The 16604-nt window shown below is 44.3% G+C and overlaps 1 protein-coding gene across 1 annotated transcript in view; it reads left to right on the top strand.

The window, feature by feature from the left end:
- Nucleotides 1–1644: 1644 nt before the first annotated feature.
- Nucleotides 1645–16604, top strand: part of LOC144686692 (protein FAM184B-like) — a 41110-nt gene continuing 26150 nt past the window's right edge. The window contains exons 1-3 of the mRNA XM_078552290.1: nt 1645–3441; nt 5532–5678; nt 6297–6414. Coding sequence (XP_078408416.1) covers nt 6307–6414 — 108 coding nt within the window. The 5' untranslated portion in view covers nt 1645–3441; nt 5532–5678; nt 6297–6306. The remainder of the gene's footprint in view (nt 3442–5531; nt 5679–6296; nt 6415–16604) is intronic.

Here is a 16604-nt window from a genome sequence, read left to right as displayed (position 1 = left end):
TCCCCCTACTGAGTATTATACATTTCAGCATTGTCCAAACAGTTTGCCCTCTGACGGCTGTGGTAACCTCTTCGGGCTCTATCACTACAAGAAGAAGCTTTAAGGTTTCCTGCCAAATGGCCCACTACAAAATAATTCTAATATAGGAAATAGGGGAAAGGGGAACAGGAGTATTTTTCCCATTTCATGTTAAAAGAGAAATTTCAGCTTTTAGATTCAGGGTGTATCACATATATCGTCATTGCAAAACGTGATGTATTTTCTATTTCTTTTCAAAGATCAAACCATTGTTATTGAAATTCCCTGGCATAATCATCCTCCCATAGCATTCCCCACTGATGGTGATAAACACCATTTTGCTTATGGCAATGAGCTACTGTTCTGAGAAACAAATATCTATAGTTAATGCTGAAGTATTCACCTTTGTCCCTCACTTTGATGATAGATGCTTTCCTGGTCGGATAGGATACACATAAATAGGTTAAATGGATTCGGTTCCAGGAAAAGCATTAGAACTGGAAAATAAAATACTAGTGTCAGCTGTGGACTAGATTGAGACTGTCAAGAAGTTATCAAAGTGCCTGTACTGCATTATTATGTATTTATATATGTGCATAAAATTATATATTATTAATATTTGAAGCTATACTTGTTCTTGATGTATGCTGTTATAGGTTATTTTTAATGACACATTCCAGTTGCTTAGACTGCTAATAATGCCTTAAAAGTCATGCCTAGAATGCCAACGTAGTCATCTTCTTATTGGTAAGTAGGAATTAGATTTTCCACATGGTCTGGCTGTAGATTTACACCATGTGATCTTCAATCTACCAGCAAGATCAACAAGATTCCAGAATGCATTGCATGGGCATGATGTATAGCTGCAGTGACATTTACTTAGCTTGGACTCCCCCAACAGTTCAGTGAGTATCTGAACAATATAGACTGTGAAGGTCACAGTTTTGAGCTTTGATCTGTACTGAGTTAGCTGAACTCCACCAGAACATTGGTAGGTGCCCTACAATTTGCCTCAGTGTCCCTGAGATGAGGAGAGTAAAATCATCTAGAATTCCTGCTCCTAATTGCTGTTCAGCAGCTGCTGCTATGTGGACATATGGATGTTAGATATGAATAACATTAGGTCTTTCTGTGGTACCCTTTGCAGTTGAGTAACTTGCCAACAGGCATTCATTGAATTATGTGCACTTGGGTGTTACACTATATCCTAGCACATAGCCAACATCTTTAGGAGAAGAAAGGAAGGGAGGGGAGAAAAATAAGAAGACAGAAGAAATATATTTAACTGTGAGGGGCAACTATGCATTAAGTCTAACACTCCTGACATGCTCACTGTACTCCTCATTGAACCAGGGGTGATCCCCCAGCTTGATGCTTATGGTAGAGTGAAGGAAATGCCGGGCCATGAGGTTACAAATTGTGGTTGAGTACAATTCTGCTGCTAATGGCCCACAGCGCCTCATGGATGCCCAGAGATCTGTTCTTATTCTATCCAATTTAGCATGGTAGCAGTGCGACACAACATGGTGGAGGGTACCACCTGTGAAAATGAGACTATGGGCCAGATTTTCGCCTTCAGTTCAGGAACCGTGAGTCGGGCCATTTCCCAACATCACGGTCCCAACTTCTAAAAATCAGCCCGCTCATCCAGTATTTTGGTCTCCGGGTGTTGGTTGCAGGCTGGAGTTGGGGCCACTGCCTCACAATGCACGCCCAAGGCGGCAACGGAGGTGGGCGAATGGCAAGGAGGCAGGTTAGAAAGCCTGCCTCTATTTACTGGGGCATCACCCCAGTTCAATTCATGGCTGTTGGGCCCTCTAGCCTCACCCCCATCTCCACCACTGTCCCCCAAACCTCTCATATCTCCCATGCCCCTCCATGACCCCTTATATGTTTCATGCCTCCCCATATGTATCCTGCACACCCACTCACCCAGTATTCACTAGATACAGAACTCATGAGCCATATAATAACACTGCTAAGTCTTTGAAATGCTCGTGAAATTAAAAAAAATCAGGTATTCTCTTTGAAAAAAATTTCCCCACCTACATTCTCATGAAACTGTCAATCAGCCAATAATAGTCCCATTCAAGAAACCTTTAATGCTCTTTACACCTCTTAATCTTGACTGAGTAAACACATCAGTATTGAAAAACTATTTCAAAGAAAAATAAAGTCATTATAAGCCTATAAAACTGTCAGTCACACAAAAGAAGTGGTCCTATTTGCATTGCGTAAGCACCCCCCTACTTGGCTGAGTCCGCTAGTCAGCCTTGGAGCTCAGTCAAGCATTCATAATGAAGCATTCTGGCAACTGCCATCAACAAAAGCAGGCTGAACAGTTGGCAATGATGAATATTGAAGTCTCCAATCCAGAGTATCCTGTGCCTGCCCTTGCTAACATCAATGCTTCTTCCAAACAATGTTCAACATTGGGGAGTACTGATTCATCAACTGAAAGAAGAAGCAATCAGCAGGAGGTTTACTTATCCATGTTTGACCTGCTGCCATGAGACTTCATGCAGTCTTGAATCAATGTTGAGGAATTCCAGGAACTCCCTCCTGACTGTATACCCTGTGACACCACTCCTGGTGGGTTGGTCCTGCCAGTGGGATAGGACATACCAGGGAGAGTGATAGAGGTGTCTGGGACATTAATTGTCAGGTATCACTCTCTGAGTATGAGCATATCAGGCTGTTGCTTGTCTGTTTTTTCACAATTCTCCAGATGTCAGTGAGGAGAACTTTGCAGGATTGACTGGACTGCCTGTGCCTTTGTTGATACTGAGTGGTCCATCTGCTTTCATTTCTATTAGGCTTTTTATAGTGTTTGAATCAACGGATTGTCTTGCTGTGATATTTCAGATGGCAGGTAAGGTTGTTGTGGGCCTGGAATCACATATAGACCAGACTAAGTAAGGATAACAGATTTCCTAACCAAATTGTTTTTTAACAACAATCTTGATAGTTTCCATGATTGCCTTTACTGACACTACTTTTTCAATCCTGATGTTTTTGTTTAATTAATTGAATTTAAATTCCACAGCTGCCACGGTGGGATTTGAATTTGTATCTCCAGATCATTAGTCCAGGCTGCTAGATTATTAGTCCAGTAACATAACAACTATGCTACATTTCTCATAATGACGGCTACAGATGTCATGATTTGTGTTAACAAACCACTGTAATAGCTATGGAAGCAAAGAAGTTGTTACAAGTGTAAATCTGTTTTTCAAAGGAGAATAATTACCAGGACCAGCTGAAAGTTCTCAAAGAGAGTTTATCAAAGTCCCAGAGTGAGGCCTCCGAGCTGCAGAAAGAGAAGACACTTCTTCGGAATGCTGTGTCACAGCTCAGCAAGGAGCTGGAGTCATGGAATCAGAAAGCTATCCAGTACAGAAGTAACGAGGAGCAACATCAGAAGTTGGTAGCTCATTGACCAAACAAATACATTGACTGAATTTTTTAAAATTTTTTGTCCATATGGCTGGTGAAGCAGTTTTATAGATTGATGTTGAGGTTAACAATCCATTCAACGGCTTCAGCTGACACAATGTGTATAGTTGTGATGCCACCAGGAGTGAATCTCTCAGGGCTGAAGTTCAGTATGTAGGTGATGCTCTGAATTGGGTGGCCACAGTCACAATTTGAGCTGTTCCTCATGTTCCACTTGATGAGCAAGTGGCCACATCCTCCCTGGCCCTTCCTCAAGCTGTTGAGGGTTGTTCAGATTTTCTGTGGAAAGTTGAAACCTGGGGCTTCACTACTGGGTCAGTTATCCGGTTGTGGGTGGTGTTGTTTGCAGTCAACCAGGAGGTGCACCATCGAGAGGTGGGGCTGCAGTCAGTTTGTAGGGTGTGGAGTGTGTTCCAATAGGGACTATCGATTTCAGACGAGTGTGTTGGGGTGGGGGGGGGGGTGGTTTCCTGAGGTTCTATGTCAATGGCAGTACTTCGTTAGCTGTCATGTTTAACTAAGCTGTGGGGTTTTTTGATGAAGTAACATTCAAGATGGATAAAGGGGAACCAGTGGATGTGGTGTACTTGGATTTCCAAAAAGCATTTGATAAGGTACCACATCAAAGGTTATGACACAAGATAAGAGCACATGGTGTAGGGGGTAACGTATTAGCATGGATAAAGGATTGGTTGGCTAACAGGAAGTAGAGAGTTGAACTAAAATGGTCTTTTTCAGATGGGCACAGGGGATGGAGTGCCACAGGGGTCAGAGCGGGTCCTCAACTATTTACAATCTATATCAATAACTTGGATGAAGGGATTGAATGTATGGTAGCTAAATTTGCCAATGACCCCAAGATAGTTAGTAAAGTAAGTTAGCAAGAGGAGATAAGGAGTCTGCAAAGGGATATAGAAATAACCTGTGAGTGGGCAGAAATTTGGCAGATGGAGTATAATGTAGGTAAATGTAAACTTGTTCACTTTGGCAGGAAGAATAGAAAAGCAGTATACTATTTAAATGGAGAAAGATTGCAGAACTCGGTGGTACAGAGGGATCTAGGTGTCCTGGTACATCAATCACAAAAAGTTAGTAAGCAAGTGCAGCAAGTGATTAGGAAGGAACATAGAATGTTGGTGTTTATTGCAAGAGGAATGGAATATAAAAATAGGGAGGGTTTACTGCAGCTGTGCAGGGCCTTAGTGAGACCACATCTGGAGTACTGCCTGCAGTTTTGGTCTCCTTATTTATCCTTTCATGGGATGTGGGTGTCACTAGCAAGGCCAGCCAGCATTTGTTACCCATCTCTAATTGGCTTTGAACTGAGTGGCTTGCCACACAATTTCAGGCAGAGTTAAGAGTCAACCATGTTACTTTAGGTTTGAAGTCATAAGTAGGCCAAACCAGGTAAGGATAGCACATTTCCATCCATAAAGGACATTTGTGGACCAGATGGGTTTTTTGTCAATTGGCAATGGTTTCATTCCAAGACTAGCTTTTCAATTCCAGATGTTCATTGAATTCAAATCCCATCAGCAACTGTGGCAGGAGTTGAACCCTTGACCCTAGAACATTGGCCTAAGCCTTTGATTTACTAGCCCTGCAACATTCCCACTAGGCCACCATCTCTCCCTGTATGTCACAAGGGTAATGAGGCTCTTCCACGGTCAGATTTAAGAATCCTTACTGAAACACGAAGACTGCAAAAAAAAAGTGAAAAACAGGAAATAAAAATTATACACAAATAATTATGCAGAAATTAAATGAAGATTGGAACATCCCCGCCCCCTGACCAAAATATTGTTTTTAAAGCTGCAGCATTTATTTTCTTCTGAGCAAATGGGACGTGTGTAAAAGTAAGTTTTCAGGGCCAGAGATATTGTGCATCAGAAATTAGCACATTATATCAGTAAAAACGCACTTATTTCTGATATTTTTCTTTTCCAACCAATGTTATTGCACGAATAGTAGATAACTACCATACATTTATGCTATTGTGTTTTCCTTGCTTAGAGTTGCCACAATATTGTCTTATTCCCTTTCTATCAATGTCACAGGTCTCTGGAGGAAGAGTTTAAGGTCGAACATGAAAAAGAAATCAACTTCTTGAAACAAAATCACCTGAAAGAAATCCAAGGCATTGTGTCTGATTTCAGCAGCTCCCAAACCCGTCTCCAAGCAAAGATTGTTTCCTTGGAAACCGAGTAAGTGTTACATCCCCTGTTTAAATACAAATCTACATAGAATGAAAAAAAATCAGCATTTGTTTTAAATGTTAAAAACCACGCAAATAAAACCTAGGGGCATGAAATTGCTGATGTCAGAGTGCAGATGCATCAACTACCAAAATTGAGGATGAAAACCAATCCCACAAGGTTTATCCATTTTCTGAGATTTCTGGCCAAATTTATGGTGAACGAGTGAGACAAGAAATTCAATCCCCGTCACATAGATAAAATTATGCAAAACAAATTAGAATTTGCGAGGATCCTATTAATGGCATAGCACCACAATTGGAATCAACTTATTTGTCTTCTCTCACTTCATCTCATAATCTGACATTTGTTTCATTTTGACTTGTACTGTTAATAATGCCTCATTTTATTCAGACTTGGCATCCTCTTATTTGTTGTGTACAAAGGACACAATTGCAAGATGTTTTCACCCATCATTGGGTAAAATAAGCAACACACTATTATTTCTTGCCTCAGTGTTAACTTTTTTGAGGGTTATTATATTGTCAAGTTGCAAAATAATTTATTATTACAATTTGTCGATAAGTGACTCATAACAGTCTCTTACAAACCTGTAATTATTTGCAGGGTGAAAGAGATGGAAGAAAAATCAAGGAAGCATGAATCCAAACAAGAAGATTTGCACCACATTAGCAAACTTCAAGATAAGCTATCCGAACGTGACCAGGTTATCAAAAGACTTCTGGTAAGGATATTCTATTTGAAGCTTCTAGATAGAGATCAACAAATTAAGATATAGACCTGCTGCCCTTTGAAAAATAGTCCATTATCATTCAACCAGTTTAATTAATGTCTTAATTAAAGTGTTTCTTTAATTAAAGGTCTAGCAGAAATGTTACAACTGTAACAATCTCCATCATTTTAAGGAATTAAAACAAGATTTGCTTTCAAGCACATACAGGCTTTATAATAATGAGTACATTGAATTCTTCCACTTCAGTAACTATTCAATTGGAAAATGGACATGTATGTAAATTCCAGGGGCAGCTGTCATGATATTTTCAAAAAAAGATTACTTCAATCTCATGTTCAAAACTTGAAAAACAAAGATCGTTTTTATATGCCATGCCTGATGAGCTGCCTGCACAGCTATTCTCCATGACAAACCTTTACTGGGGGAGATAGAGGTTCAAATGCAGTTCAGGAAAAGGGGATGATTATCTTCCACAGTGACAGCTGTCATGCTTCAGTAGGAAACCTTTATCACAAAAACGCTATTCACTTCAACAGAACATTTATTTCTACCGAGGACAAATGTTTGAGGCTGTGCAATTAACGGGATCCTGGCAGTATCGGATTTCTTCCTCGCTCAAACGTGACAATGAATAAAAGGGAGTTGTAGATATCTGTCGGGCTTTTGGTGTCTGTGTCATTTTGCAAATTGGTCATCATGAAGTTTCAGTCCATAAAACAAAATGAGAGGTGTGACTTTACCTCTGAGGTGTTGAAGTATGTACAAACCTCTTGTGTAGACTCGTGAGACAAGAGTCTCAACAATACAACGGCTCATCTTCTCATGATGCTTAATACTCCTAAGCATATTGTAAAACATCAGGGCTTTTTTGCAATAAATGTGACTTTAACTACAGATTGTGGTGCCCTTGATATTTTCTGATTTAGCATTGCCGCTTCCTGACTTTTATTGCTTGCCACTTTTAAACATATTTGAAATATTCCTGTTTTGTGTTTATCAAGGCGTGAGATGTCAATGCTGGGGAATAGGATGCGTTCCGATCTTACGTAAAAACCCCAGCATAAAGATTCTGGCAGTGCCATTTTGCCACCAGAAATGCGGTGGTGTAGAAGATTCAAATCCCGAGGGTAGATCATTCACATATTGGGGGCAAGTGTCCATGCCTGCAGCAACACAGCAAGGAGGGCCACCCACTGTCATGATTAGAAAATCATATCAGCATCCTGTCACACACTGGAAAGGATTACTGTTAGGTATTATCAGGTTGGGGCTTATTTGCAGCCCAGAGCAGTCACTATATTATCTTCAGATATTCATGCAGGGAACACATTAATATCATTTAGCCCCTTGATTATGTTTTGCCATTTAATTACATCATTTCTGATCTGTATCTTAATTCCATCTACCTGCTTTGGTTCCATAAACCTCAATTGTCTTCTCTAACAAAAATATATCAACCTCAGTTTTGAAATTTTCAATCCACCTTGAGCTTTTTGGGCAGGGATGTTCTTGATTTCCTTTGAGTGAAGAGGCCAAGCCTATGCATCTGTTTTCATAACTTAACCCTTCCATCCTATTATAATTCTGGTGAATCTGCACTCCACACCCTGCCCAAAGCCAATATATGCTTCCTGAGGGATGGTTCCCAGAACTGAACACAGAACTGCAAATGAGGTCCAACGAGGAAGCTGTGTGTAGCTGTAACATGACTTATATCCTCTAGTGTTCCAGCCCCATTCAGGAAGGCCAACATTCCATCAGCCTTTTAATTTTTTTTGTACCTGTTCATTAACTTTTAATGATTTCTGTACTTGGATCCCTTAATCTCTGTATTCCTCCACAGTGCCTAACTTCTCACCATTCAGCAAAAACTCTAAGGGCAGGATTTTTCCCATGGCGGGGGTGCTCAGCGGGGGTGGACAGGGTGGTCGGGAACCCGACCGACGCCCATGATCGGCATCGCACCGCAATTTTATGTGGGCAAGCCAATTAAGGCCCGCCCAGCGTGGAACGTGAGCTGCAGTGCTCAGCGCTGCCTGTGCGGGAAGGGGGAGGATGGCGAGCGGGCCTAGTGCAAACTTCACATATGCACACGAAAGAGCATTTCAATCTCCCTGAGGCACAGAGCTGCCTCAGGGGGATGAAGTGCTCTTTTAAAAAACTTAATGAACAAAATAAAAATGATATAAAACATGTCCCCTCATGTCACTCTGTCACATGAGCAGGGACATGTTTTTAATTCAAGTGTAAAATTTTTATTTTAGTTTTATTTGCTTTAGGAAACCTCATCCATTTAGGAAACCTCATCCCGCCCATGGATGAGGTTTCCTAAAAAGTGCAAAGGCCACTTGGCATTTTTGCCTTCCCGCCAATCATAAGGTTGGACAGGCAGCGTAAATTTGAATTTAATTACCTTTTTTATGGCCTTAATAGGCCTTTTAATTGTCAGCAAGCGCGCTGCCAACTCCGGTGCCCGCCCGCCGAACAAAATATTGCAGGACTGCGCAATGGCATCAGGATGCTCACCCGATGTCAGCACTCATCAATTTACGCTTGGCCAGGTCGAGCACGCGCCTGCCCGCTGAGCTCAATATTCTGCCCTAGGAAATAGATCTATTTCTTAGATCTAAAGTGGATGAGCTCACACTTCTCCAAATTGAACTCCTACCTGCCATAGTTTTGCCCACTCACTTAATCTACAAATGTGCCTTTCTGCTCCAACTCTATTGTACCACCTGACATGGTTTCACCAGTCAACTTGGGTATAAAGCTCTCTGTACCATCATCCAAGACACTTATAAATATAGTGAACAGCTGAGGCATCGGTTCACCCAGTACACATTCTGCCAATTCTAGTATATAACCTTTATAGATACTCTCTGTCTCCTACCTCCTAAACAATTCCCTACCCATGTCAATAGGTTGTCTCCAATTCCATTGCTCTCATTTTTGTTAACAATGGAATTTTATTGATTGGTTTCTGGAAACCCATTTAAGTAACATACATAGAAATTCTCTTATCTAGCAGATTTGTTACCTCAAAAGAAGGATACTGCTTAGCAGAAGAGTATCACCACTCACAGGAATGACCTTGGACACCCTCTGAAACTGCTTTTGAAATGTAGAGGTAGGCCAAAGAAATCTCACTCCCTCCCCCCATTAAGATTTGTTGTAGTAGTGAGAAAGGATGGAAATCTGAAATATCTGGTTTCACCCTAAATTCCAGTTCTCCCAGCTGAGTTACACAGAATTCTACATTAGGAAAAAGCAGTATTTCTGGCCTCCAATCTCACTATTAAACAATCCCAGTTCAGATGTCTCAGAACCAAATGTAGAGGGATGTAGGATAGATATAATGTAGGATAAATATTATTGTGTCCTGTATCAAAAGTGGGGCTCCTACCTTATTAGGGCCATCAAAGTATCACACAATACAAGGTAACTGATGAAAGATGAATAACGAATGCAAGGTTAGGTCAGAATTCTAGAGCTTTGCTTCATTTGCTTTCATATGTTCGTTAGAAGAAGAGGCGAGTTAGGAGAGAGGAACAAACCAGAAGGAAAAGGTGAACATGGCTAGTAAAAAACAGTATGAAGCACATGGAGTGCAGAGGAGTAATTAGAATATATTAAGGGCATCAGAGGTTTAGAGGAATGCAAGTGCATCAGAAGCACAATGGTCATTAGAGAAATTACATGAGCAATATCAAAGCCATTAAAACAATCAGAGATATTTAAACTTTAACAAAAGACATAAGGCGCTGGCCATTACCAACTTGCCATTGTATTGCACAACTAATATAGAAAATCACCTCAAAGTGCTTCATGGAAGTGTGAGCAAAAGTGGATACTAAACCAAAGAAGGACAGACCAGGAGTAACCAAAAGCTTGGTCAACAGGATGGGTTTTAAGGAGGAGGCGGAGAGATTGAGGAAGTTAAGGAAGGAATTCCAGAGAGTGGGACCTAGATATCTGAAGGCATGGTCTCTATTGGTGGGAGCAGGGAGAGCAGATGCACAAGAGGATAGAGTCGGAGATAGAGAGAATTTGCAGGAGTGACATTAGTAACACTGAAGTAGCTTCCAGATATCAGAAATATGAGGCCATCAAGGGATTTAAATACAAGGATAAAAATTTTGAGGTTGAAACCTTGCAGGATTAGGACATCATGTAAGTCAGTGAAGAAGGGTGTTGATGGTTAAGTGGGACTTTGTGTGGGATGGGAAACAGGTGGCAGAACTATGGATGAACCGAGGGTCAGCCAGGGAAACATTGGAATAGTGAAGTCTGGAGGTACATGGAAGAGGATTTCACTGGCAGATGCCTGACTTGGAATGGTGTGGTCAGTGTTACAGAGACCTAAGCAATACCAACCACAGAATTTGAAGTGTGACAGGAGATAGGAAGGTTGTCAGGAGCCTGAAGATTGGGGAGGTATATGAAATTATAAGTTCAAGAGAATAATGAGGGATATTAGAGTCATATACTAATAGAGGAGGAATCTGAAACAGAATCTTCAGAAGACGGAAGCTAAGCGTCATAGGGCCAGATTTTCAAAACCCAAAGAGGGGAGGAATAGAGGTGGGCAGGGCCAGAATTTTTCATCGCAGCCAGTGTGCTGGCAACGAGCTGGCCCAAGCCATTTTTAAAATGGCCAGGTCAAGAGCAGAATGGCTACCCACCCACAAGCAGGCAGATAGCCAATAAAGGTAATGAAGGTGTCTATTACGGCCTCTCTCCCTCACTGATTGGAAATTTCCAGTTAGCATTTGAGCCCCTGTGGTGGTCAAAAATGGCCAGTGAGAGGAGGCGACCCCGCAGTGGCAGATGGGGGAGGGATCAGCATATCAATGGTCTTTTTAAACCAACCACTGCAGCCTCCACACCACAATGGCTATGAGGATGACTAGGCAGATGTGGCCTCTTTCTATTTTTATATTTTTAAAAAGAATTCAGAGGGCGCCTCCACCTTGAGGTGCCCTCTCTCTCTTCTCCTAAATACTCTGGTGGCTCCCACTTCATCGGTGGGGGCTGCTGACGTGTCATTTCTGCAGGGCCTTCTATTGGCCCTCCTGCCTCGGGAGCCTACCCACCATCTTTAATTGGTCAATGAGCACGTCATCTGACCATTAATTGGCCTGGTACTAAAAAATTGTGCCAGGGTCTACTTCCAACGCAGTGCGAGGTAAGGACATGGAAGTTCTCCAATTGTCGGGTTCCCAACCCAAGAAGAAAAATCCAGCCCATGGAGAGGGGAGTGAGAAAATATTGAACCAATGACACAATTTATGTTTTCCCAATAAATTGAACATGTGGGTTCAAAGAATGCCTTGTGTTGGGTGTGACCTAGATTTAGCACACTGCAGCAGAATGCAGGAAGCTGGCAATACTTCAGTTCTCTATTGAGATCCACTGATCTTCATTGTGCTGAGAGCTGTAAGTCCATTTAGAAAATTGCCTATTCACAAAAGCATTCTGTTGCAAATGATTGTACTTTACACTTTTATTGAAATGGGTTTAAAAGATTACAACTTCAAAGCTTTCAAAAGGTTCCAAAAATTTGTTAGAAGCATTTTTTTAAATCTGTCACTTGAAGTTAATGGAACTTGGGGCTGCCAACTCACTATCCGTTTCACACTTTCGTACAAAGTTAAGATCTACCCTTTTCAATTGCTATTGGCAGCTTCCACAGAACACAGTGTGAGAGATTTCAAACAGTAAAAGGAACACCAGTCAGTGTCTTAAACAGACGCCTTCCATCTCTCTAGAATCTGCCACAATACTGTGAAGATTAATCAATTTCCTTGTTGGAAATCTACATTTATTTTGACCATCAGTTTCATTCCTCTGATGATACTGCAAGCTGCTGATCTTATGTTATTAATAGGGGCTGATAATGCAGTCCCCCACCACCACCAACATCCCCGCCACCCCCCCCCCCCCCCACCCCACCGCCTCACCCCCTGCCAGCGCTACAATTACCAGTTCTGTAACAATTGAATTTCTCATTCCATGATGCAGGATTATCTCATTTGAACTTTCAGGTACATCAGACATATGGTGAAGGGACTGTAGAGGGGAGGGTGGTGAGCTGGTGGGCATGCATGAGTTTTGCATGCAATCAGTCAGTATAAGTCTGCTGATTTCCCACATAGTGCTGCCTATATTTTCAGCCAAGACAAGAAGACGATTCAGGTTCCCAATATTCCTTTATCCAGCAATATCTTTGCTCACACATAAACCAGTGAAAAGTGTCCACTAGCTTGACACAAAGGCTTCCTGCTTGGGACTGGCACATGTGTAAATGGTTTTCTTCTGGCGAATTCTTGAGCATTCACTTGATGCTTCTCACTGAACTGGTATCTCTCCCCGAGACACCCAAAAGCAAATGTGCTTTCATCTCAGTGTTTCAGTAGCAACACTGCTAAACTGATCATGTCACTGAATATTATAACTGACTACCCAGTTAACTACTGCCCCACTAGCCTTGTAATTTTTCTTCCCAGAGAGCTGAGAAACCCTGTCTTCTCTTTCTGGCACACACTGACTGAACTGCCTCTCAGCTCCTGTCTTTCTCTGTCTCTGAGTCACTTGACCACTGTCTCTAGGCAACAGTAAGGCTTTTCTACTTTGCTTTCGAATCCCTGGACTCTCAACCCCTTCAAGCCATCTCTTGAACTTCAGGGGTTGTAAAATGTATACATATAAAACCACTCCCACTGACCATCCGACCGCCCTACTAACCACCCAATCCCCTCACTGACCACCCGACCATCCCCCCCTCACTGACCACCCAACCACCCCCACTGACCATCCGACTGCCCTACTAACCACCCAATCCCCTCACTGACCACCCGACCATCCCCCCCTCACTGACCACCCAACCACCCCCACTGACCATCCGACCCCCCCACTGACTATCTGACGCCCCCCCATGACCACCTGATCAATCCCCAACTACACGACCACCCAACCACCCCCACTGACCACCCAAACCCCCCCCGCCACTGACCACCTGAGTCGTCCTGACTACCCAACCGCTCCGACCACCTGACTCCCTCACTGACCACCCGACCTCCCTCACTGACCACCCAACCCCCCCTCACTGACCACCCGATCCCCCTCACTGACCACCCGACCCCCGTCACTGACCACCCAACCCCCCCCTCACTGACCACCCAACTCCCCCTCACTGACCACCCATCAGGTCTTTTATGAGTGAAATTAGGCAGCATGTCTACACACAATGTGCTACATCCATTGTACATTTTAAAACTGAGATTGATCGGCTTTTGCTATCTAATGCTATTAAGGGATGTGGGGCAAAGGCAGGTGTTTGGAGTTAGGTTGCCGATCAGCCATGATCTCCTTGAATGGCAGAAGAGGTTTGAGGGGTGAACTGGCCTAACCCTGTTCCTCAATCGAACACTTTCACTTTCTGAACAAACTGAAGTGCCGTTTATAATGTCAGCTCTATGGCAACATGGTACTTTTAGAAAACAATGGCCCATAACCTCTTATCTACAGGGCATTGTCCCGGGGGGTGGGGGGTGCGGGGGGTAGGTACCCCAGAAATGTGCTGGGGTCCCTCCCCCCAGAAGTCCCCAGGTAAGAATTGCACGGCAATTGCCCGTGAAGTCTAGACTTCCGCTGGGCAATTGTGTTGCACTGGGATCCATCCGATAATCTGATTTAAATCGCAAACTTCAGATGGTTCCAGCTGTCTTACAGGAATAGTTACCAAGAAAAGTTAGAAGAATTAAAACCACTTCTAACTTCTGGGTAACTATAGTACAGTCCCCCTGCCAACTGACCCCTGACTGGACTCGCCAACTTACCCACCTAACCCATCCTACTGGACCTTCCAAATAAACCGCCCCCCTCACCGCCACCCCACAGGACCTTCGGATTACCCTCCTGCCTCCCCACAGAACCTCCCAACTACCCACATGCCCGCCCAACTAAGCCCTTACCACCCTCAGACTACCCCCCCAGACCCCTGACTACGCTCCTGTCCTCACAACTACCCCCAGCCCACCTCACTGACTACCCTCCTGAACCCCTCCTCGCCGCCCCTGACTACTCTCCCAAACCCCCCAACTACCCTGCCTCCTGCTGACTATGCCCTCCCATTTCCCATTACTACCCTAACTGACCAGTCCCCCCACTGATCACCCCCCCACTGACCACCTGACCAACCTCCCTGACCATCCCTGCAGCCACCTGAGCTCCCCCTCCAACCATCCCCCTGACCACCTGACACCCCCAACTGACCACCCGACCACTCCCACTGACCATCCGACCACCCTACTAACCACCCAAACCCCTCACTGACCACCCAACTATTCCCCCCACTGACCACCCAAACACCCCCACTGACCATCTGACACCCCTTACTGACTATCCGATGCCCCCCCATGACCACCTGACCAACCCCCCAACTACCCGACCACCCCCCCTGACCACAACCCCCCCGATCATCCGACCCCACCGCCACTGACCACCTGACCCATCCTGACTACCCGACCACCCCCGACCACCCGATCCCCTCACTGACCACCCAACCCCCTCCATTGACCACCCGATCAAACTCCCAACCACCCCCGACCACAACCCTGACCACCCAACCTCCTCACTGAGCACCCGTTTGCCCTCCACTGACTAACCTACCCCCATCTTACCCAACAACCCCACCATCCTACCCACGCCCCCACCCCCATCCTACCCAACCACCCTCCCCCCCCACCCCCAAACCTTACACACTCACCTTCTCCTTGGCTTCTCAAAGTGGCTGGACCCTTTAAACTTAGCTGCTTTATGGCAGCTAGTGCTGAAAAAAAGGGGGCATGTCTATGTTTCCCCCAACTCTGCTGCCCTCAACTGAAGGCCTCGGGAACTGCTACACTGCACTATTCTCATCCATCCTGAGTTGGAAGGTCAGGTGAGAAATGTGCTGCTACATTCCAACGTAAGTAAATAGGAGCGGAGTAACAATCCGACTATGATTGCCATCCACAGAATTTCTGGCCTAATAAGGTCAAATGAGATTGATTTGCATCACAAAGTATTACAAATTTGCCATGGCAGGAGTATATATTGAAAACTCAGGTATATGACCACCTTCATTGTTTTTAATCTATATCACAGCATTCCCAATTGTGCCCATGCAATGCACAAAACTCTGGGCCAAATTTTCTGCTCTGGAGACTAAGTGCAGTGGCAGGCGAGAAAGTTGGTGTGGTTCCCATCGGCCAGTATGGTGAATTTCTACACCAGATCGTCTACTTTTCGCCTCATTATGAATGCAGCACGTTGTATCTCGTGGTGGGGCGGACTGGGATTTGTCCAACCAGCTGTTACCTCATCAGCTCGTATATCCTGGTGCCATATTTAAACAGCACTCAAGCACACGTTCACTCTCTGCAGCCCAGGACTTGTTGTGGCGAGCACCAGAATGGCCCCCGGAAGAGACAAGCGCTGTGCACCTAGATCAGCAACAAGGGACTGGCAGCATTCCTTCGATCAGCTGAGGACCAGCAGGAGGTTCTTTACCCCCATGATGCCTGCGATCCAGTGCAGAAAAAGCATGAATGATCTCATCTACTATACCAGGATAAATCAACCATGTCCTCACTCTCAACTCATACTCTAACAAGGCCATCAGGCATTCGTAGGGTTACAGTCCACAGGGATCTCACATGCTACCAGCACAAGGGACATCATCACTGATTCTCTCACACACTTTTTTGTCACATCCTGCACAGGTCACGTCTTCAGCCCTTACATCGGTCCACTTAGCACGCACAGAAAGCAGGCAGGCTTATCATCTGCTTTGGCATCCATCCTGCTCACAGTCTGTGCCTCTGTCTTTATACAGGACAAGATCACCCACAACAACAGAGAGATCCTAGACAGGAGGGGGGATGCCGGAGCTCAGACCACTCATTGCTTTTGAGGAGCAGGTGGTGGAGCAGGTTTTGAGGAGCTGGCCGGCGAGGGCGGGGACCATTCCTGCGCCAAAAGCAAGATTGGTGTCTCCCAACAAGCCAGTGAGGCCCGATCCACTAGCCTTCGCCCACCCATCGAAACTGAGAGTGCTATTTAATGTAGGTGACTATCCAGTATCCAGTCAATCACTGATTATCTCTTCTCTCTATTACAGCCACCAGCAAGAAAAGGAG

This window comes from Cetorhinus maximus, chromosome 1, assembly GCF_964194155.1.
Source record: "Cetorhinus maximus chromosome 1, sCetMax3.hap1.1, whole genome shotgun sequence".
NCBI lineage: Eukaryota > Metazoa > Chordata > Chondrichthyes > Lamniformes > Cetorhinidae > Cetorhinus > Cetorhinus maximus.
This window is presented reverse-complemented; position numbering and strand designations above follow the sequence as displayed.